The sequence below is a fragment of the Typopeltis vanoorti genome, chromosome 2 (genome assembly GCF_054136105.1).
Source record: "Typopeltis vanoorti isolate ZY-2024b chromosome 2, IOZ_Tvanoo_1.0, whole genome shotgun sequence".
Classification (NCBI taxonomy): Eukaryota; Metazoa; Arthropoda; class Arachnida; order Uropygi; family Thelyphonidae; genus Typopeltis; species Typopeltis vanoorti.
Window position 1 is genome coordinate 176,104,172 of NC_143550.1, and position 23,754 is coordinate 176,127,925.

At 34.9% G+C, this 23,754-nt stretch overlaps 1 protein-coding gene across 6 annotated transcripts in view; it reads left to right on the forward strand.

Annotated features, from left to right (window-relative positions):
• Window positions 1–23,754, forward strand: part of LOC150109686 (uncharacterized) — a 576,277-nt gene that overhangs the window by 210,957 nt on the left and 341,566 nt on the right. For 5 of the 6 annotated variants that reach the window (XM_090414002.1, XM_090413994.1, XM_090413978.1 and 2 more), the window contains 2 exons: window positions 1,975–2,169; window positions 18,529–18,613. In XM_090414002.1, coding sequence (XP_090270128.1) covers window positions 1,975–2,169; window positions 18,529–18,613 — 280 coding nt within the window. The remainder of the gene's footprint in view (window positions 1–1,974; window positions 2,170–18,528; window positions 18,614–23,754) is intronic. The other variant, XM_090413987.1, reaches the window with a different exon arrangement.

The window sequence follows — 23,754 nt, forward strand, 5'->3', positions numbered from 1 at the left end:
CCATACTGACAAAAGGTTATTCATGCATCATGTTTTGATACACATTAAATGTAAACTGATGGTTTTCAATTCAGAAGAGGCATTACCATTGAAGAGAAACATTCAGAATCATAAGAGAATCAAAACCCACAACTGTGACATTACAAAGTTCTGATATACCTCAGAGGAGCAAATTGTAATTTTTCAAGCCACTTCTGGTCTTAAGCTATATGCAATCTCACATTGAATAGTGAAGATCATCTTACGAAAGACATTTAGAACCATCTCTGCTATAGTGAATTCATTCTCCATGTGTTGGGGTAAGTCATCATCATCATCATCAAATTCCTGCCATGTACCCTCAAGGGGTGTACAGGATATGACAGTACTACATGAAAAAATTACATCATTACTAACTTCCTATCTACAATTTTCCTTCAAATCAATCTGTTACTTGTCAAGACTCCAACACTATCAGATCTTATATTTCTATCGTCTAAGGCACTTTGTACCGTATCAATCCACCTATATCTTGGTCTTCCTCTGGGTCGTTTTCCTGCCAACCAGGCAGAGAACACTTGTTTTGCTAATCTTTCCTCTCCCATTCTATTTAAGTGACCATACCATCTGAGATTAGCTCTGCTAACGCATTCCTGGATGCTGACAATGTCAAGTTCTTTCCTAATATCCTCATTTTTAATATGATATTGCCATTGATGCCATCTGTTCACGCCTCTAATCTTTCTCAGGACTCTCATATCTGCGGTCTCTACTCTTTGGTCAAGTGTTTTACTTCTGACCCAGCTCTCAGATCCATAAGTTAAAATTGGTTTGAACACAGTCTTGTATACAGCTAATTTAGTGTTCCGACTAATTTCTTTCTTATTCCATATGAATTTATTCAATTGACTTCCCACGATACCAGCTTTGCTGATTCTGTTGTCTATTTCTATATTTAGTTTACCATCTTCAGTAAAAATTGTGCCTAAGTAGCTGAAATGTTTTACTTGTTCCACAGGTTCTCCATTCACAACACAGTTGACATTTTCAATGATTCTGCCTATTTTCATTGTCTTTGTCTTTTTATTGCTGACCTTCATACCATATCTATTACAACAGCTATTCAATTTAGTCAGAGAATCTTGCAGACTTGTAGCGGATTTATTTAGAAGTATAACATCATCCGCATAAAGCAAAGAGCTGACATTAACATCTCCAATTTTGATATCAGGTTTAATACCACATTCCTTCATAATGTGATCCATATAGATAATGAATAACAGAGGGGATAATGTACATCCTTGTCTCACACCAGATTTAACATTAAACCATCTTCCTGTACTTCCTTCAATTCTAACTGCTGACTCACAACTCAAATAAAGACTAAGTATTGCTTGATATAATGCCCCATTGACACCATATAACTGCAGCGTATTGAATAGCTTCTCTCTTGGCACCTTGTCATATGCCTTTTCCAAATCGACAAAACTTAAATACAGATCTTTGTTATATTCCCATGCTTTCTCGACTATTTGTCGTAAAGTGAAGATCTGATCCTGACAGCCTCTATTTGGCCTGAATCCAGCTTGTTCTTCACCAAGCTTTTCTTCCACAATTCTTCTCAACCGTTTCAGAGGAGCAAATTGTAATTTTTCAAGCCACTTCTGGTCTTAAGCTATATGCAATCTCACATTGAATAGTGAAGATCATCTTACGAAAGACATTTAGAACCATCTCTGCTATAGTGAATTCATTCTCCATGTGTTGGGGTAAGTTCATTATATAAATCAGTGAAATTGTTCCAAAGAATAGTGGTTGGAATGAGATAGAAAGGTGAGAAGTCCTGGTCTGGTGATGTGCAGTTGGGCACTTGCTGCTCACATTTTAATATTTTGCTGTTTTAGTTTTATTAAACAATGATATATTAACATGCTCGTAAAGTTAATTTTGATTATTTAATATATATACTAATAGTTTTATTATACATTTAAACAGCAGCCTTGGAAACACCTGAAAATGAATCTTATGAAAAGGTAGCTTTTAATACCCAAGAGGGGACATCTGAGCCAACAATGCCATCTGTTACTGGAAGCGAATCTGCTGATTTAGATCTAGTCATGGAATCTGTATCCATGCCAGTGCAAAATCAGGTAGAAACATTTGGCAATGAGGTTCATCATCTGGGTTCAGGTCAGTAGATTAATGTTATTAGAAGTACTAAGTAAAAATGATATGTACATGTTCCAGCAGGAACAGAAATTTCACCAACATAAAATTTATTACTTGTCTCTTTAAATTTCTGTAATAATAAATTACATTTCTTAAAAGTTTATTTCACTTGGTTATACTATAAATTAAAGATGCAAAAAATTATATTCTTGGTTTCATCCTTTATCCAAGTGTAAGCAATATGTGTGAAGTCACTTGATGTCTGGCCTACTTGTGTATAAGAGGCTAATTACTTCATCAATTGCCTTAGTAATGCAAGACACATATATACTTACGGACATTTGTAATGCTGTGCATTATGGAAAGGACCACTACCCAGACCAGTTTCAACCTTTATTGAGTCATCTTCAGTATACATGAAATGTATACTGACTTATGAAGTGACTTCACAAGCCCAGATCGTGCACAAATTCACATGGAGAGAAGAGTCAAGGAATAAGTAAACCTGGTTGGCATCAGAGTTTTTTTTTCTGGTCTTGAACTGTCTATTCTTACAATATGCTTAATCCACTTCTTTTGGTATTTGTATACTTGGTCGAATACTGAGTCTATTTTTAGTTCTTTACATATCTCTTCAGAGACCATAGCTCCCTGGCTTCAGAGGAATTTCATTTCTCCAGCTTCTATTCTTTTCTCTTCTGTTTTTCTGGTCCATAACTTACTTCCATGTCGTACAGAAAGTCTTACCAAAACTTCATAAACTCTTATTCTTAGATGCTTTTGAATTTAGTTAGGTTCGAAAATATTATTGATCATTTCTGTTATCTTTAGAAAGCTTGAAATTTTGATATCAATTTTAGCTTCTTTTGTATATCATGCAGCACATCCAAGGTATTTACTATAAACATCTGACCTCAATAGAGTCAGACTCATTGTGGGAGGGACACACTATTACACACAAAGCTCATCCAACTGTGCCCTAAACTAATTCACAACACACTCAGGCAATACATTCCACTCTCCATGTAAAGAACTTACGCCCTAATCCCAACTCCTCTGTTCACCGAAACCCTTATGCCTATCATTCACAATGCTATACAGTTTACATTCTCTCAATCTGTCCTCATACTCCAAAGACCACTGACCATCTTTGTAAACCTATGTAGACCCTTTCTAACATATCATCACCATGAAAACCCAGTGACCAAATCTGTGCATAATAATCCATATAAAGCCTGATTAAGACCTTATACAGTGATATCACAACCTCTTTAGTTCTGCACTTCAAGATCCTCCATATCATTGTCATAATCCGATGCGACTTGTGCAGTGTGACTCCTGAATTGCAAGTCCTTGTCCACCACCACATCCAGATCTGTCATCTGCTCATCCTCCATTTAAGTTTACTCACCAAGTGTATACTTTGCATCCTATTGTTGCTTACCAAATTTCAAAACCTTACACTTTGCAACATTGAACTGACATTTCTACATTCCCCCCCCCCCCCCCTTTCCCCTTGCTGTTTGGAACTATAAAAACCATAGTCTACTGGGCAAAATTAATTTGCTCAGATATCATTGTGCTCAACACAAAATTCACCCACATTAAAAAAAAAAAAAAATAATAAAATAAAATAAAAAAATCTTGTGACTACTTATAAACCACACAAAAAGCTAGCAATCTTTATTTGCTCCTCCAAAGACCAGTTACAACTTTTGGATTTACCAAGTACCCTGCAGCTGCAACTGTTCATAGTGTGGACAAACAGTAGGATAGCCAACTTACATATATTGGAGCACCAGGATTACATCTGTTTCCACCACTACAGTGGCTCAGAGATCTCCACCTCCTTCCTCACTCTTCCATCAAGAACCCTTTCTAGGATTTTCATTGTGTGGGACATCAACTTTATTCCTCTGTAATTCTTACAGTCTTGTACATCCCCTTTACCCTTGTAGATGGGGACGAGTACTTTCCTGCCATTCCTCGGGTATATTTTTCTGTTGGCAAACTTCCATAAACAGGTCCCACAGCAGGTCAATTTCCTCTTCCTCCAGTTCCTTCCATGCCTCCACTGGAATCCTGTCTGGGACCACCGATTTTCCACTATTCATCCTCTTCATGGTCTCCTTCACTTCCACTCTATTAATGTTCTGCACCATCCCCTCAGAAGGCTACCCATCTTCTCTGTGAGTCCTCGCAATTTCCTCATTCAAAAGTCCCTCAAAGTATATTCTCAATCTGTTTCTTATGTCCACATCCCTCCATAATACTCTTCCTTTAGCGTCTTTGATCTGCCTCACATGTAAGATGTCCTTTGCTGCTTTATTTCTACATTTTGCTAGTTGGTAAATTTTTCTCTGTCCTTCCTTTGTTTTTAATTGATCATACAGATCTTGATATGCCATGGCCTTTGCCTGCACCACAACTCTCTTGGCTTCTTTCTTTCTCTCTCTCTCTGTCCTCTTCCACTCTTGACTCATCCCACTTCTGCTTTGCCTTCCTCTTAGCTGTCACTGCTTCTTGTACATTATTATTCCATCACCAACCCTCCTCCTGCTCTCTGATCTTTCCAGATGTTTCACTAATCACCTCAATTGCACAGCTCAGGATTACTTTTGAATTATGTTTCCACCAATCTTGTACACTTTCCAGTCGATCCAAAATCCTCTCTAACATCCTCTCCCTAAAACGATTCCTCACACTCTCTTCTTTTAAGCGAAACCACTTAATTATCTTCATTCCATGGCTTCCAGAGGTTCTTATCTTCGGTCTTATTTTAAAATCTGCTGATCTGTTGGAAATACCTTACAATTTATCACAACCTTAGGATGTTTTCTTCTAATCAAGATGTAGTCAACGTGTGAACTTTTGTTACCATTTCTAAATGTTATCAAACGTTTTTCCCTCTTGTTGAAAAAAGAGTTCACAATTGCCAGATCTTGCAAATTCTTTTAATCCAGATATTTACATTGTCAAATTATGCTCAGTTATGAGTATCACTGTTGGAACATTTCTGCACAATGGGACAAAAGTTCTCACTTCCTTATTGTGGATGAGATATTGGTACCATTTTTGGAACTATAAAAAGCTAACATTATTTCTACAATTCATTATCAAATTCCTGCCATGTACCCTCAAGGGGTGTACAGGATATGATAGTACTACATGAAAAATTTACATCATTACTAACTTCCTATCTACAATTTTCCTCCAAATCAGTCTGTTACTTGTCAAGACTCCAACATTATCAGATCTTATATTTCTGTCGTCTAAGGCACTTTGTACCGTATCAATCCACCTATATCTTGGTCTTCCTCTGGGTCATTTTGCTGCCAACCTGGTAGAGAACACTGTTTTTCTAATCTTTCTTTGCCCATTCTATTTAAGTGACCATACCACCTGAGATTAGCTCTGCTAATGCATTCCTGGATGCTGACAATGTCAAGTTTTTTCGTAATATCCTCATTTTTAATATGATATTGCCATTGATGCCATCTGTTCACACCTCTAATCTTTCTCAGGACTCTCGTATCTGCAGTCTCTAGTCTTTGGTTAAGTGTTTTACTTCTGACTCAGCTCTCAGATCCATAACTTAAAACCTGTCTTGTATACAGCTAATGTAGTGTTCTGACTAATTTCTCTCTTATTCCATATGAATTTATTCAATTGACTTCCTACCATATCAGCTTTGTTGATTCTGTTGTCTATTTCTATATTTAATTTACCATCTTCACTAAAAATTGTGCCTAAGTAGTTGAAATGTTTTACTTGTTCCACAGGTTCTCCATTCATAACGCAATTGACATTTTCAACGATTCTGCCTACTTTCATTGTCTTTGTCTTTTTATTGCTCACCTTCATACCATATCTATTACAACAGTTATTCAATTTAATCAGGGAATCTCACAGACTTGTACCAGATGTATTTAAAAGTATGACATCGTCTGCATAAGGGAAAGAGCTGACATTAATGTCTCCGGTTTTGTTATCAGGTTTAATTCCACTTTCCTTCATAATGTGATCCATATAGATAATGAATAACAGAGGGTATAATGTACACTCTTGTCTGATAAAAGATTTAACATTAAATGATCTTCCTGTACTCAATTCTAACTGCTGACTTACAACTCAAATAAAGACTAATAATATATAAAGAATATATAAACTAATAATAAATAAATAAAGACTATGAATAACTTCTCTTTGCACCTTCTCATATACGTTTTCCAGATCTACAAGACTTAAATACAGAACTTTGTTATATTCCCATGATTTCTCAGCTGTATGTCGTAAAGTGAAAATCTGATCCTGACATCCTCTATATGGCCTGAATTCACGAAGCTTCACTTCCATAATCCTTGTCAATCATTTTTCAAGTATACTTGCATAAATCTTTCCAGGAACACTTATTATCAGTAGGGAAATGTCTCTATAATTCTTAGTCAGTTTTGTTTCTCTTTTTATATATGGGTACTATGAGAGCTGTACTCTAATGATTTGGAATTCATCCTGCTCAGAACTTCTGAACTATGCAGTGCAGCCAGTGTAAGACTTTTATACCTCAACTTTAGCATTTTTAGTTGAATATCATTTACTCCAGCTGCGTTTCCATATTTCAGGCTTTTGAAAATACTTTTTCTACTTCAAGTATGGATATGTATTCCTGATTGCATGCCTGTTAAGTGTTTTTTTACCTCTCTGCGGTCACTGTTTGTTTCACTTAGCAATTCTTTGAAGTATTTACTCCATACATCAAGGATATTTTTTTCTTTCGTTTTCATATCATCTTACTTAATCATCGTTTATTTATAATTTTACAATTATAAATTGGGGAACCAATCAAAACAAATAAGTAGTGTTCATACACTAAGATGGGACTTGGAGGTTCTTATGATGTGAAAGAAATCCAGCTTTCTCTGTCATATGCTAAATCGACAGATCTCTGATGCAGAGAGTTGGGAGAATATTGCTGATGTATTTCCAACATTAAGTTCGTGGCCTGCCTCTTTTTCTTTTCCCATCTGTATGGGTGTAGAGAACCAGAGCATCAAAAGGTGCAGAGGGTGGATGTCTGAGTTGGTGGCCAAGCCATTTTATTTGGTTTCTTTGAATAGTGCTGACTAGAGGATTTTGCTGGGTTACATCTAATATAATAGAGTTGGGAATGTGGTCTTGCCTGGAGTAATCCAGGGGGGTGCTTAAGGGTCAAAGCTGTATAACTGAGAAGAGACCTCCGCATAGTCTTCAAAGGAATGCAAAGAACCGACCAGGGTTTCTGACCTAATGTCTAATCCTCACCTCTTCGTGCAACCTCTTGGGTATCTACCTGGATACTGAACAAACGAGGATGGGTTGGCAATTTCGGATTTAGCCGACCAAATTGTATTCTTATTAGCTTAAACCAGTATACAAAATGATAGTTCAACATGACAAAATTTCATGTCGGCTGGTTAAACAAGGCCCCCCCGTTGTTTTCGCCAGGGAACCAGGGCGAACAGCGAAAAGTCAACTACTGTAACAAATCTGAAAGCATACCCTAACTCAACATCACCAGAGTTAAGGATTCAACATAAGAAGCCTGAATGGCAAAGAAATGGAGCTATCTGAGGAATTAGATAAGAACCACATCGACATAATCAGGGTGACTTAAACAAAAGACAAAAACTGGTGAGATCTTTCTGAGCAATAAATACAAAATGTTATATTCAGGCAATGACAATCAAGGAAAAGAAGGAGTAGCCATCATATTCAACACAAAATATTAGGCTAATCTTCTTGAGTAGCAGGCAATGTCAAGTAGAGTGATGTGGGCAAATATCAGAATGGGGAATTGGACAATGAGACTTATTTGTGCCTATGGTCCTACAGAAGGTTCTACTAAGGTAGAAGTGGAGGAATTTTTTGAGTCTTTAGAGAAAGCAACTGACACAACGAAAAAGGAAAAGTTAGTCCTTGTTGGGAATCTAAATAGCAGAGTAGGAAATGATTGTGAGACATACAAAAATATTTTGGGAAAATTTGGAGAAAAGAGCAAAGCTAATAATAATTGCAAATATCTGTTGGATTTCTGCTCAGTACATGGACTGGTTTTTACTAACACCATGTTCTAATATAAAAATGTGCACAAATTCACATGGAGAGACGAGACAAGGAATAAGAAAAGTCTCATTGACTATGTTATTGTTGATAGTGATGTTTTCTCCCTGGTGCAGGACACCGGAGTGTACAGAGTACTTGAAATTGGAAGTGATCACTATTTAGGTCTTGAGCAGGATAAAATTCAATTTCATATTGAAAAGAGATAACATGTAAGAAAGTTTTAAAGCGAATAAAAGTTGAGCAGCTCCCAAGATAGGTGAACTGTAGACTAAAATACACAAGAGATTATTGAAGAAAAAATGAAAGAGTGTGAGCACAGTAATCAAACCTTCGAGATTCAGTGGCAAGCACTTGAAGAAAGCCCTGATTGATTCAGATAGAGAGGTATGTGTTGAAGTTGTCTGCAAGAATAGAAAAATTAGAACTCCATGGTGGACACAGAAAGTTAAACAGGCAGTGAAGGAAAAGAAGAAAGCATATCAGAAGTTCCTGGCAAATAAGCCAGCTTTGTGCTCTTAGAGAATATAGAGACAGAATGCAAGAATGCTAAACACTATGTAAAATTAACTAGCTAAATAAAAGTCATGGTGAGGATGGACTTCGCAACATGGAAAATAAATATCAAGATGGTGGCAAAATATTCTGGAGGTTGTTGAAGAAGCTTAGAAATGGAGGAAAGAGTGCTGTAAAAGGAGTTGGAGGTGATAAAGGTGACCATGAAAACGGTGAGAACGAATCGACTATCCTTGAAGTACTAGAGTAATTAACTTCGAAAAATTGCTAAATGAGATAAGCAGTGATAGCACAGTGGTAAAAAAACACTCAACAGGCCAGTCAGGAATACATATCCATACTTGAGGTAGAAGAAGCCATCAAAGGCTTCAAATGTGAAAGGCAGGCAGGAGTAGATGATATTTGACCATAAATGCTGAAGTATGGTGGTATAAAAGTCTTAAAGTGGCTGCACTGCATAGTTCAGAAAGCCTGGACAGGGGGACGAATTCCCGATGATTGGAGTAGAGCTTTCATAGTACCCATAATATAAAAAGGGAAAACTGAATGTGAGAATTACAGAAGTATTTCCCTACTGATTTTTCCTGGCAAGATTTATGCACGTATACTTGAGAAACGGTTCAGAAGAATTGTGTAAGAAAAGCTTGGTGAAGAACAAACTGGATTCAGGCCAAATAGAGGCTGTCAGGATCAGATCTTCACTTTACGACAAATAATTGAGAAAGCATGGGAATATAACAAAGATCTGTATTTAAGTTTTGTCGATTTGGAAAAGGCATATGACAAGGTGCCAAGAGAGAAGCTGTTCAATACGCTTCGGTTATATGGTGTCAATGGGGCATTATATCAAGCAATACTTAGTCTATATTTGAGTTGTGAGTCAGCAGTTAGAATTGAAGGAAGTACAGGAAGATGGTTTAATGTTAAATCTGGTGTGAGACAAGGATGTACATTATCCTCTCTGTTATTCATTATCTATATGGATCACATTATGAAGGAAAGTGGTATTAAAAATTATATCAGAATTGGAGATGTTAATATCAGCTCCCTGCTTTATGCAAATGATGTTATATTCTAAATAAATCCGCTACAAGTTTGCAAGATTCCCTGACTAAATTGAATAACTATTGTAATAGATATGGCATGAAGGTCAGCAATAAAAAGACAAAGTCAATGAAAATAGGTAGAATCGTTGAAAATATCAACTGCGTTGCATATGGAGAACCTGTGGTACAAGTAAAACATTTCAGCTACTTAGGCGCGATTTTTAGTGAAGATGGCAAATTAAATATGGAAATAGACAACAGAATCAACATAGCTGAATAAATTCATATGGAATAAGAGAGAAATTAGTAGGAACACTAAATTAGCTGTATACAAGACAGTGTTCAAACCAGTTTTAACTTATGGATCTGAGAGCTGGGTCAGAAGTAAAACACTTGACTAGAGACCGTAGATATGAGAGTCCTGAGAAAGATTAGAGGTGTGAACAGATGGCATCAATGGCAATATCATATGAAAAACTAGGATATTATTAAAGAACTTGACATTGTCAGCATCCAGGAATCCGTTAGCAGAGCTAATCTCAGGTGGTATGGTCACTTAAACAGAATGGGCGATGAAAGATTAGCAAAACAAGTGTTCCCCTGCAGGTTGGCAGGAAAACGACCCATAGGAAGACTAAAATATAGGTGAATTGATACAAAGTTCCTTAGACGATAGAAATATAAGATCTGATAATGTTGGAGTCTTGACAAGTAACAGACTGATTTGGAGGAATATTGTGGATAGGAAGTTAGTAATGATGTAAATTTTTCATGTAGTACTCTCATATCCTGTATACCCCCTTGAGGGTACATGACAGTAATTTGATGATGATGATGATGATGAAGAAAAGATGGTTCCATCTCCACTTCTCTCTATTACATGCCGACATTTTCAGGTCACTACTTTCACAGTTCTTCTGCTCATCATCCATCTCAAAAATTTGGTATCATTAAATCATTAGTAACCAGAGCACACAGATTCTGCTTTTTTGAAGAATCCCTAAACCAGGAATTGGAAATAATCAAAAATACAGCCTTACTAAATGGATACAATCCTTAAACAACTTAAAAAAATCACCAGTCACTTCCCTACACACATCAACCTAGACAAGAATAAGCCCATATGATTCCCATATCTTAAGTCAAAGGCATCTCCGAACATCTTTCAAAAATTATGAAGAAATACAAACTGGCTGCTACCTACAAACCAATCAACCAGATCTATAACTTGTTACTTTCTGCTAAAGGCAAACTCTCGCTACTGATGCTACCTGGCATGTACGAGGTTCCATGTTCTTAAATTGTCTTACTATGGCCAGTCAGGTAGATCTGTTAATAAATGCATTTAGGAACTTCAAGACCTTATCCGTCATATCAAACTGCAGGAATCTTGCCTTGCACAACATGAAGTTGAAAACCCAAACCATGAAATCCATTGGGAAAAGACTAAACATTGATCTTTATATAAACATGTTTTTTTATATAAAGAAAGTGCTGAAGCCCTATGTCACATACCAAATCTAAACTGTAATGAAGTTCTTGCTATCCCTAAAGTATTGGAAATTGTCATACAATATTGTGTAAAATGATTTTTTATGCATGTTATCTTATTTTAATTTAATTCTATAACACGCTACTGCACGCATATTTGGATTCCATTGTAATCATGTGCCCTAACTGTATGTTATTCCTAGTATTGTTTGGATTAACTGTACTGACGATGTTCTTTGATACTTATTAGAAATATTTACTTATTAAACCTTATTACTGTGGGTACGTATGTTTGTTTAGTCAACTAAATTTTTTGCTGTCTTCACCTGAATAAATGATTCTATCTAGTCTGGCCATAAATACTGTTACAACTTGAAGATTGCATAAATCTTTAATTTATCAGTAAATCATTTACAACTTTCAGCACATGCAAACCACATGTATAATATGCATATAGCAGCTCGTTGTGTGCTTTTTTTATCCCTTAGAATTTCCATCCATACTGCTACCTTACCAGGGAAAAATAGAACAAGGTGATTTTTCGTTGCCTTCCCTGTCCAGTAATAGCCTTCTAAAAAGGTATGGTGTGCTACCTGTTCCTAATTTTTCATGATTATCTCCCTTTCATGATATCATTCATTCTGTTGTCACTTATGGGCGATCTTCCTCTTATCAGGATTAATGTTGTTGCTGCTCCAACATCCAGTCGACTGTAAATTATTTAATGGCGATTATATCGCACCAATCCCTATCTAGAAATATGTGGCTCTTTAATAGAGATAGCCATGCCACTGGATATCTTCCTGATGGTGGATGCTGTCCCATGATCTGTAGCTGCTTATTTACAGGCTTCCTTGTTCGTTTGCAGTTATCCTCTTTATCCAGAGGTCCTTCCCTTATACTCGACCTGGGGATATGCTTGACGGCATGTGATGCATTCCCCAAGAGTTTATATATAACAGTGGTGTTCAACCTTTTTTACTACGCGAGCTACTTTTCTATAAAAAGTTATTCAGCGATCTACTCTCTTATATAGATCACGTTTCCTCAACCTGATATTTGATTATGCACAACTAAAACCTTTATTTGTGTATTTAAAAATTTATCTATCACTTTTAATTATTTTAATACAACAAAATACAACAGATATATTGAATAAATTATTTATTTCTCTATTTTGGAAAACCAAAGTTAGAAAAAACAACAGATTGATTACAAACTCACAAGTTACAGGAAATGCTGGTTGATTAAAAAAAAAAAAAAAAAAAAGTTAATGTGAAATTTGGCATTGTTTGGACCTCGCAATATTTTCATAGTCAAGTTGATATGGAGAAGTGGCCAATCGCAGACAATCATCCAAACGAACATTTGTAATTTGGTTTTTTCTTAATTGATTTTTTATGACATTCATATTTGAAAAAGTGGATTCTGACAAGCATGTCTATCCGAAATACAACAGAATTTTTCGCACAATATCAGTTAATATTGGGAATTTTTCATGTGCATACTTCCAAATGACTTCATTGTTTATTGATTTTAAATGTAAACTATTCTGAATGTTTATTATCTTAAGTTCTACTTCAGCTTGGTTTATATCAAACAGCCCATTAATTTTATTTGAAATTTCTGTGATGTTCAAGTTTTCTTGAAATGGATTATTGTTAAAAGATACAGTCATTTCAGTTTTATTTAAATCTTGAATTTATTTCTTCCTCAACTAATTCTATTTCACGAATAAATTCTTTTAAATCATAGCGAAGCATTTCTTGATCTTGTTCAAAGAATTTTAATAAATATGGGAGATGTCTAAATTCGTGGTCATTTATATTTTTGTTTAATAAAAGTAAGTATTGTTGGAAAGTTTTTATTGAACTTAACATGTCAATTAAATTTTTATCTCTACCTTGTAACTCTATATTTAAATTGCTTAATTTCGTACAGAAATCTACTAAAAATGATAAGTGTAACAACCATCTTTTATCACTCAATTGTGGATAACTATCTCCTTTTTCATAAAGAAAATTTTTTTACATCGTTAATCAATACAAGAAATCTTTCTAAAAATTGACTTCTGCTGAGCCAGCGAACATTATTGTACAACAGAAGTTCCCTATCATCATCTGCCTGTAATTTAAATAACCGCAGTTGCAGGGTTTTCCTCAAACAGAATTTACAATTTTAAATGTAATATACAAAACATCTTTTGTGTTTAATCTTTTATTACACAGTACTTGTTGGTGAATAATATTCACCAACAAGTACTGTAGTTCGTTAAAAAATCTGGATATTTGGCATCGTTTTTACATAATGAAATGAAGCCTGATTTATTACCTATCATTGCAGGAGCACCATCAGTAGTAATAGACACAAGTTTAAAAGCGGAAGTTTGTGTTGTTTCACAAATTCATCAAATGCCGAAAAAATGTCTTCTCCCCTAGTCCTTCCCAATAATGGTATAATTTTCAAAAGTTCTTTACTTGAATAATCTTCAAATACCATTAACTGAGCAATATCAATGACGTCGTTTGATTCATCAAATTGTAATGTAATGAAAACGCAACACACACACTAGTGAATGTCTGACATTAACTGAGTATTCAGATCGGCACTTAAAAATTTCAACTCTTCTCATAACCCTTGTTCTGGAAAGTTGTAAATCTTTAATATTCGAAATGATTTCATTTTTATTTTTAAAATCAGAAAATAAAGATTCTGCTGCTGCAAGAAACAATTCTTTTATTAACTCTCCATCAGTAAAAGGCTTTTGCTAATAAATGACACACTTTCAAAGATGCAATAGTGACTGATACTGGTTTATTTATTACTTTCAAAATCATATTTTGTTGTCCAGAAAGTCTTGCCTTTAAATTTATAATTTTTGATTTACGTATTTTGGAATTTTTGGGAAAATCTTCATATTTTGCATGTAGCGATCGAAAATGTCTCTCAATATTATCCTTTTTTTGGAATTGCTGCAGATGAATTACAGATCAAACAACAACACTTTCCATTTACCATTGTAAAGAAAAAATCCGTTTCCCATGCCTTGTGAAAATGATACGTCTTCGATTTCTTTGATATAATGTGCATATAGCAGCATATGCACATTATATCAAATTTCGTTTAATTTGAGGATAATCTTCATGATTATCCTCAAATTAAATGAAACACATACGATGTGTTTTTGTTATACATCTACTTTTGCCATCCAGTCGCTACTGCGACATTGTAAACTTTTATTATTATTTAACTTTTGTATACTTGCAATTTTTATTAATTACTTGTGATGTCTTTTACTCTATACTTTATTCTCCGTTATTCTAATTTGCTGTGCGCGCTTTCTCTCTCTCAGAATCTCTTGTTTATCTTATTACGTGCTATGTTTATCTACTCGTAATGCTTCGCATTACGAGTCTTTTGCCTAAGATATTAGAAAATTTATTTAAAATGAGACTGCGTCACTAATATCTTTGATTAGCAAAAAGAACTCAAATATACGGCTGGTAGATTTCTCTCTTTCTCTAACACAAATTCCTACATTAAAACTTTCACAAACAGTCATGGTCTATTCTTTTTCTTAATTTAACGCTTTGGCCAACTCACTTCAATTCCCGCTCAACAAGTCCGATTTATTTTAGAAACAGTGCAGTTGTAAATAAACAAATAGGTAGCACTCTTTTAACAAGAAAGTCAAATGACAATTATTTACATTACTATGAAATATACAAATTTTAATATTAGGGAGATTGCTTTCTCTATCCATCTATAACAACTCTTTAGCAAAAATTAGAAACTTCTTTCTTCAACATTAAATACTTTCTTTAACACATAAGGTTACCTACTCTCAGTTTACAAATTTTTACTTATTAATCTCTAAGCTTACTCGTAAAGAGGTTACCTAAATCTCTGTTAAGTTATCTTTACACATTTGATGTCAACCTCTAACATGCCAATTGATTCTCTTATGGACATTTCTTAACACTATTAAACATATATCTCAAAAGTCTTTCTTGTATCAACTATAACAGGAAATTTATAAAAGTTTTGAACTTACAAAGGCTCTATATCTCACATTCAGTCAAAAGTCTTTCACTAATCTTCTTCAGGAAATTTTGGCTCGGCTGCATCTCATCGGGAATGTAGCGGGCTGTGGGCTCATTCATCTCTGTCAAAAGGTTACTCTCCCTCGGCGAAAAGAAAAACTTACGAGCGAAGGTGCTTCGGGAAATTTGCCTTGCCTTTTCTCCTCTGCTTGGGCTCGCCGAAAATGCCTGGACAACTGCCTTGCCATTTCTGCCGTTTCAACAACTAGAAGTGCTGTTAACTGGATCCCTCTCTAGCATGGAAACTTTACTTAGGCAATTGGAACTCTTCCTTTTGGCAATTTCAAACCTTGTCTGTGGCCTAGAAGTACTCTCTCTCTAGCGATGTCTCGAACCAAGAAGCTCCTTTCTGGAAGCAGGAAACTCCTCTCAAGCAACGTGGATCCGGGCAGTCTCTCTGACGGCGACCCCTTCTGCTTGCTTCAGCCCCTTTTTATTAGGCCTCCTCTGAGACCTCGCATGAAGTTTGGCAACCCTCAAAGAATCGGTATGAGTCTTTCATCTGAGTTTCAAGTTCGGTACGCCGTTTGTTCTCCTCAGCTTTCTTTTGATTGTAAGTTGCCGGCCATTGGAAAGTTGTTTGAACTCTTTCTGACTGACTTCGGAGATGTTTACACTTAGAGCTTGCAAGCCTTTCTCATACATACAAGTTTCAATAACAATCTTTCTAATTCCGCCATGTACAGCTTCGGCGACAAAAACATTGCCTTTGTTTTTAACACTCTAACATATTCTTATTAAAGCAGTATATACGGTTAGCTTCTAAAGAGTTATTTACAAAAACATCTAATAGTAACTATAACCGTGACAAACAAAGTAATGTGCTTTGGAATATTTAATATTTAAGCTACAATCGAGTTTTTACATTTTGCTTATAATCATATTCACTCGGCTCACTGTTTGACTTCCACTGATCCAAATTAATTCATTTACCTGGACTTAATAAGAAAATTACTGATTTGACAATTTTAACGAAAAATAAATAAACAATAGCAATACACTTAAAGTGAATTAAAAATAATACAAGATAATGATAAATAAAATATTGTGTTTTCAGTTTTAATTAAATTTGTAAGTAAGGAGGAATACACAAGAGATCAACCAAAAATCGTTCCGTGGTCGATGGGTTGAACACCCTTGATATATAATATACAAATTTACCAATATGCATTAGTGAAGATAATTATGCACTTTGTGGAATGCCTTTATAATAATAATAATAAATTCAACTGAAGTTATTGATTCAGTATCTGAGTATTCTGCAATGTCAGATTAATTCTTTTTACATCAGCTATGTTATCAGCAAAAGAAAAACGTGAGGAGTAGATATTTTATATGGAGAATTGTCAGTGAATGGAATGTGTTACCAGAATATGTTTTTAATGCAAGGAGTCTTAAAGATTTTAAGATTTGGTATGATAAATATGTTGTCAGTTGAATGAACCTCCAACGATGATTCTGATGACTCCATGGGGAGGGGGGGGGTATGATAATAATGATAAATACCTTCTTATATAATAAGAATATACTTATCTTTGTATTCCTGTCATTCTTGTATTGTAATGAAATGTTGATGTTTAATAATAATAAAAAAAACTCTGGAGAAAAATTATTTCTCATAATAGGAATAATTTCAGACCATTTCTGTTCAGATTCAGACAGTTAAACAAGGTGAAGGACCTTGATCTTTTTACAAAGGACGATGTTTGGTGGAGATAGCATGCTCTTCAAGTCCTGATTCTGGCTCATGGTGGTAGTCATCAAAAACATCTGCCAGTCTATTAGGATTTTCAAAAGCATAACTCTCACTGACACAGAATTGAATAAACTCCATTCTTGACTAAAAGTGGAAACTTATTCTTTGCTGAAAGCAATATCTCATTAATAGGGTGAAAGGATACCTGTAGGCCAATTGATCTATTCAGTTTTGAGTAAACACCCAAAACTGCTGCATGTGGACTACAGAGAATCCCTGTGCATTTCATATTTCGGCAAAAGTAAAGGAACTTACTTTCTGAAGGTTACAGTATAGATAAGATTTATGGTCAAGTTTGTTATCAAGCCACTTTTCTTTGAAGAAATTCATCAAACTGAACCTGTGACTTGCAGGATCATGGTTGCATATTATCGAGACATGCTGAGCAGTTTCATCATCCTGTAATTAACTACAGCAAAGAGAGTGTCTGGACATAATAGTTTTGATGCAAAACCGAGAACCTTCCCATATAGGACATGGGGTTCAATAATTATTTCATCAACATTTCACAGGGGATACAATAATCATTCACTCATTTTTTATGAAATTGCAACCACTTTCAACAGAGCTCAACACCTGTGACTTTTGGCCTTGGAGTTACCTCAGAAGCATGGTGTATTGGGGCAAAGTTCTTCACCTGGCAGATTTGAAAGACAAAATCACATATCATGTGAAACCTTTCAACAGATAGTTGCATTCTGTTGTATGGCAGTATAAGCTGTTGGTCTTGCACAAAAGCCAACACATTGGATAGCATCTCCATTGATCATCCTGATCTCCTTACAGCATGTCAGCTCTGTGGTATGTTTTTTTATATCAGATTATTTTATGAAATGAGCAAAATAAACATTATCGAATAGTTCATTTGTCATTGACTCTAAATCATTTCACAATTACATACCATCTAATTCACATCAATGTAATTTTCTTCTGTTTACAGTGTCAGTGATTTTGTGAAAATCTCTTGTCCGTGATCTCAGGGTACCCACCAAGTTTAAGAGTATTTCATCTACTGGCTCTCTTACAGATTGCTCTGAATAGGGGTGCTTTTATTTGAAACACCCTGTATGTATTTGGGCTCAAATATATAAGTAATTTGATTGTTCTGTTTGGGATCATTTATACAGTCTGCATTTTCACACATTTCAATCCAGATTTCTATAACATGTTGGTACCTTAAATTCTTTACCTATTCTGATGTGTTCTTTAATTCTCATTTACATAGTACTCTTCTTGGTAAGATATGTGATTTCTAAATGCATCACCATTTTTGATATTCAAGTTGATGATTAATTTATTCTTTCAGTGTATAGTTAAATTTAAATGTATCAACAATTAATTTTACATTCATATCTTATTGTTATTTTAGATGATGTGCAGCTTGTTGATGAAGCCATTCCTCTTCCAGAATTGAAAGCAATGTTACAGCAGCAGCTGGAATATTATTTTTCCAGGTATGATTTGAATTTCAATAAAGAAAACATAAATGCATATGTTTGTTCACTGTTTGAGTACTTGAAAGCTTTATTGTATATCACACTACCAAGAAAGCTTTTCTTGGGATCCAAATAAATAAAGCTATTTGAAGAAATATTAGAAGTTTGAGGGAACGGAAGGAAAAGCTTATATGACAAAAGAGCAATAAATCTTTTACGCTACATGTCAAGAAGGTATTGCTCATGCACTTACAAAAGATTTCAGTTAGGTTAGGTAACATCAGAACATTGTTCTTAAGGTTAATATTATAGCTAATTTAGAAATAGAACCATGAACTATACCTAAGGATGCAATGGAATTATAATATCTATTTAAGCCAGGTCCACTTTTAGTGGTATCCAAACCATGAAACTAATAAATTATTACACTAACCTTATTCCATCGATTGGAAACACTGGTTAATTATCTTAACACAAATATCACATGCAAGAGAATTGGTCTTAAACAAAGATTATTCACAGGTAAGGTGAATGAGGGTAAGTTGGATTGGGGGGGGGGGTAATGCATTGATGACATATTAAATGTTCTGTTTGAAAAGGTTTAAGGCATCTATTGAAAGAATTTAACCAACATAGCTACTTGATCTTGAGTCTTTTTTAATATTATGCATGCTTTCATGTTCCATTTTGTTAGTCCTTTTAGCTTTCATTTGCTTTCTAGTCTCAAGAGCAGCTTAGTACTTGATATGAGATAGAAATAGTAGTCTACTGGGATTGGTTATTGAGGCCTCATAATGCTAATACTTAAAATCCATTTAATAGCCAAATGCAGAAGCATCCATTCCTAAACATGAAAGAACAAAGCTGCTAGATTTCTTTACCTTTGACACTATTTTTTGTTATATATGCTTATTAAAGAAATAATGTAGAGACTATTTTTATTTACTAATATTTAAAACATCTGCAAAGATTTTGCATCATCATAATCATCAAATTCCTGACATGTACCCTCAAGGGGTGTACAGGATATGATAGTACTACATGAAAAATTTGCATCATTACTAACTTTTTATCTACAATTTTCTTTCAAATCAATCAGTTATCTGTAAAGATTCCTTTATCAGATCTTATATTTATGTCTTCTAAGGCACATTTTTCTGTATCGATCCACATATATCTTGGTCTTCCTCTGGGTCTTTTTCCTGCCAAATGGGCAGAGAAAACTTGTTTTGCTAATCTTTCCTTGCCCATTCTATTTAAGTGACCATACCACCTGAGATTAGCTCTGCTAATGCATTCCTTGATGCTAACAATGTCAAGTTCTTTCCTAATATCCTCGTTTTTAATATGATATTGCTGTTCATGCCCCTAATCTTTCTCAAAACTCTCCTCTAGTCTTTGGTCAAGTTTTTACTTCTAACCCAGCTCTCAAACCCATAAGTTAAAATTGGTTTGAACACTGTCTTGTATACATCTAATTTAGTGATTTGACTAATTTCTCTCTTATTCCATATAAATTTATTCATTTGAATTCCGACCATACCAGTTTTGTTGATTCTGTTGTCTATTTCCATATTTATTTTACCATTGTCACTAAAAATTGTGCCTGAGTAGCTGAAATGTTTTACTTATTCTATAGGTTCTCCATTCACAATGCAGTTGATATTTTCATTGCTTCTGCCTACTTTCATTGTCTTTGACATATTATTGCTCACCTTCATACATATCTATTACAACAGTTATTCAATTTAGTAAGAGAACATCCATATAAAGTAAACAGCTGAGATTTATATTTCCAAGGTTTAATATTACTTTCCTTCATAATGTGATCCATATATATAACGAATAACAGAAGAGATAATGAACATCCTTGTCTGACACCAGATTTAACATTAAACCATATTCCTGTATACTTCCTTCAATTCTAACTGCTGACTTACTTGATTATGACCCATTTTCACCATACAACTAGTGTTTTGAATAGCTTTTCTCTTGGCACCTTTTCATGTGCCTTTTCTCAGTTATATTCCCATGATTTCTCAACTATTTGTCGTAAACTGAAAATATGATCCTGACAGCCTTTATTTGGCCTGAATCCAGCTTGTTTTCACCAAGCTTCCTTTACATAATCCTTCTCAACTGTTTCTCAAGTATACTTGCATAAATCTTACCAGAAACACTCAATAAGGAAATATCTCTGTAATTCTCACACAGTTTTATTTTCTTTTCTATATATGAATACTATGAGAGCTGTACTCCAATCATCTGGAATTCGTCCCTCTGTCCAGGCCTTCTGAACTATGCAGTGCAACCACTGTAAGAGTTCTCCTTACTTACCATTTCTAGTCGAATAATATCTACTCCAACTGACTTTCCATTCCACATTTCAAGCTTTTGATGACTTTTTGTACTTCAAGTATGGATATGTGTTCCTGATTTCATGTCTGTTGAGTTTTTACCACTGCTGTCATCACTTTTTTGTTCATTTAGCAATTTTTCAAAGTAATTACTCCATACAACAAGGATATCTTTTTTTCCGGTTTTCATGTCACCTTTATTATCTCTAATTCCTTTTACAGCAATCTTTCATCTATTTCTGAGCTTTTTCAACAGCCTCCAAAATATCTTGCCACCTTTCTGATATGTTTTTTTTTTATATACCAAAGTAATATAATGACTTTTGTTTTGCTGGTTTTACATAGTGTTTAGTTTTCTTAAATTTGTCTCTGTATTCTTTAAGAGCACAAGCTGACTTATTTGCCAGGAACTTTTGATATGCTTTCTTCTTTTCCTTCACTATCTCTTTAACTTCCTGTGTTCACTGTTACGTCTCTATTTTTTCTTTTGAACTTAACTTAATTTATTTTTGTATCTTTTATCTTACTTATGTTATTATCAGTTATTTCGTTTGCCGACAAATTTATAAATATTTTATGACTGCGCCAGCTGAATTCTGATATACAATTTTAAATTACAGAAAAAAGAATGCAGGGATCAAGAGATTTGCAGTCGTGATCCCGTTTCTTTAGTTACTAATGGATTCCTCTCAAATGATGATTCGTGATCCTACAAGCGGTAATTCAATCCACAGAAACATGACAGACTCATTTGGTTTAAACATAAGAAATACATTTATTTTGGCAAAACATAGAGATACACTTTAGTAGTCAAACTTTCAATTCTAAGGGATCTGAGCCTCCCCCCCCCCCCGTTTTTTTTTTTTTTTTTTTTTTAAGTTAACACATCCAAAAAAAAGTTCTACTGTATAATTTCTTATACTATCAAAATCATACCCTTCCTTACATATCTACTCTCAGACTCTGTTAATTTCCACTGAGTTGCTCAGTTATCATACATAGAAAATACATATATATACAGGCTTATTCTACAATCCTGGCATGGATTATATCAGATGTGTTTCATCAAGCAAATTCTTACATGAGATAACATTCCTTCTTATGTTCAAACTTTGTCCCCCCCCACCCCCAAAAAAAATTTCAGTTAGCATTTAAAATTGAACTTCACATAATAACATGAAATTTTTCTCCAATATAAACAGTCTGAAGCCTCGGTTTCCGGCTCAGCTCTAGCTTAGGATGCCGCTTATTCTTTAGGTGTAGACAAAATGTCCAAAGGAAGACAGTTCTTTAAAAACAACATGGAAATTGGCTATATCCTCAACGTTCAGTTTCTTATTCCTCTCTGGTTACCCTATCTTAATACAAAAGGTTTCAGCTTACCGTTCTTGCTTTATCTGATGGATTTAGGACCTTCTTAGCTAGATTCTCGGATCTCCTCACTGTATATGCTTCAATGGCGCCTGTGCTACCCCATTATTCTACTCGAAAAGAACACTCTTTCACTGACTTGTGCACTGGTGTTGGTTCACCAGCGGCCCTTTCTTCTGGAACTCTGGTTGCATTTTAGTTGTAGCTACGATTCGCGCGGCACGTACAGCAAGGGGGAATTCTTGCTGCGCATGGCGGCAAGCTTCACAGCTACTCAGCTCTCTGCTCAGGAAACCAGGAACAGACGAAAAAGAGGCCGATTGAATTCTGCGCCGAAACCTATATACCTCAAGTCAGCGCCCTCTCTTGGTGGTGTCGTCATGCACACAGCGGCGGCCGATTGGTTACTGCGGCTCCGAACTGTCTTTGACATGGCCTAATACTTGTATCAACTTATATACATCTTTTTAGCAATTTTACATGGATTTCCTATCTTAAATAATTCACAAACATTCTCTGTTCAGGTTATGGGCTTCTCTAACATTACCTAATATCCACTAAAACTGATTATATACATGTTCTGAGTCGTAAAAAGACGTTTTTCATCTGGGGGCATAAGCATGTCCTTATCCATCCCTTTTGACGTTACCTTATGTTGGGTCGGTAAAAGGATGACGCATCAAAAATGAATCAGCACTTTTTCTGACACAATACCACCAAGGAGTTCTGATTTTTCTATCCCTGCAGACAACCTCACCACATGCCTCTCTGACTGTTTTCTTCAGGGTTGCCACTGAATGTTCAAGGTTTGGTTCCTGTTCTCAAACTTTCATTTTTTCCCGAATAATGTTTATGTATTTTAGTCTAAAGTTCACATCTGAGAGCTGCTCAACTTTTATTCCCTTTAAAACTTTCTTACATGTTCTTCGTTTCAATATGAAATTCAATTTTATTCTGCTCATGACTAAATTGTGATCACTTCCAATTTCAAATCCTCTGTATACACTCTTGTGTTCTGCATCAGGAAGAAAACATAACTATCAACAATAGCATAGTCAATGAGACTTTTCTTATTCCTTGCATCTTCTCTCCATGTGAATTTGTGCATATTTTTATGTTGAAACATTGTGTTAGTAATAACCACTCCATGTCCTGATCAGAAATCCAACAGGTATTTGTCATTATTATTAGCTTTGTTGTTTTCTCCAAAGTTTTCCAAATTATATTTTTATGTCTGACAATCATTTCCTTTTCTGCTAATTAGATCCCCAACAAGGACCAACTTTTCCTTTTTCGCTATATCTGTTGCTTTCTCTAAAGTCTCAAATTCCTCCACTTCTACATTAGTAAAACCTTCTGTGAGATCATAGGCACAAATAAATGTCATTGTCCAGTTCCCCATTCTGATATTTGCTTGCATCACTCTAATTG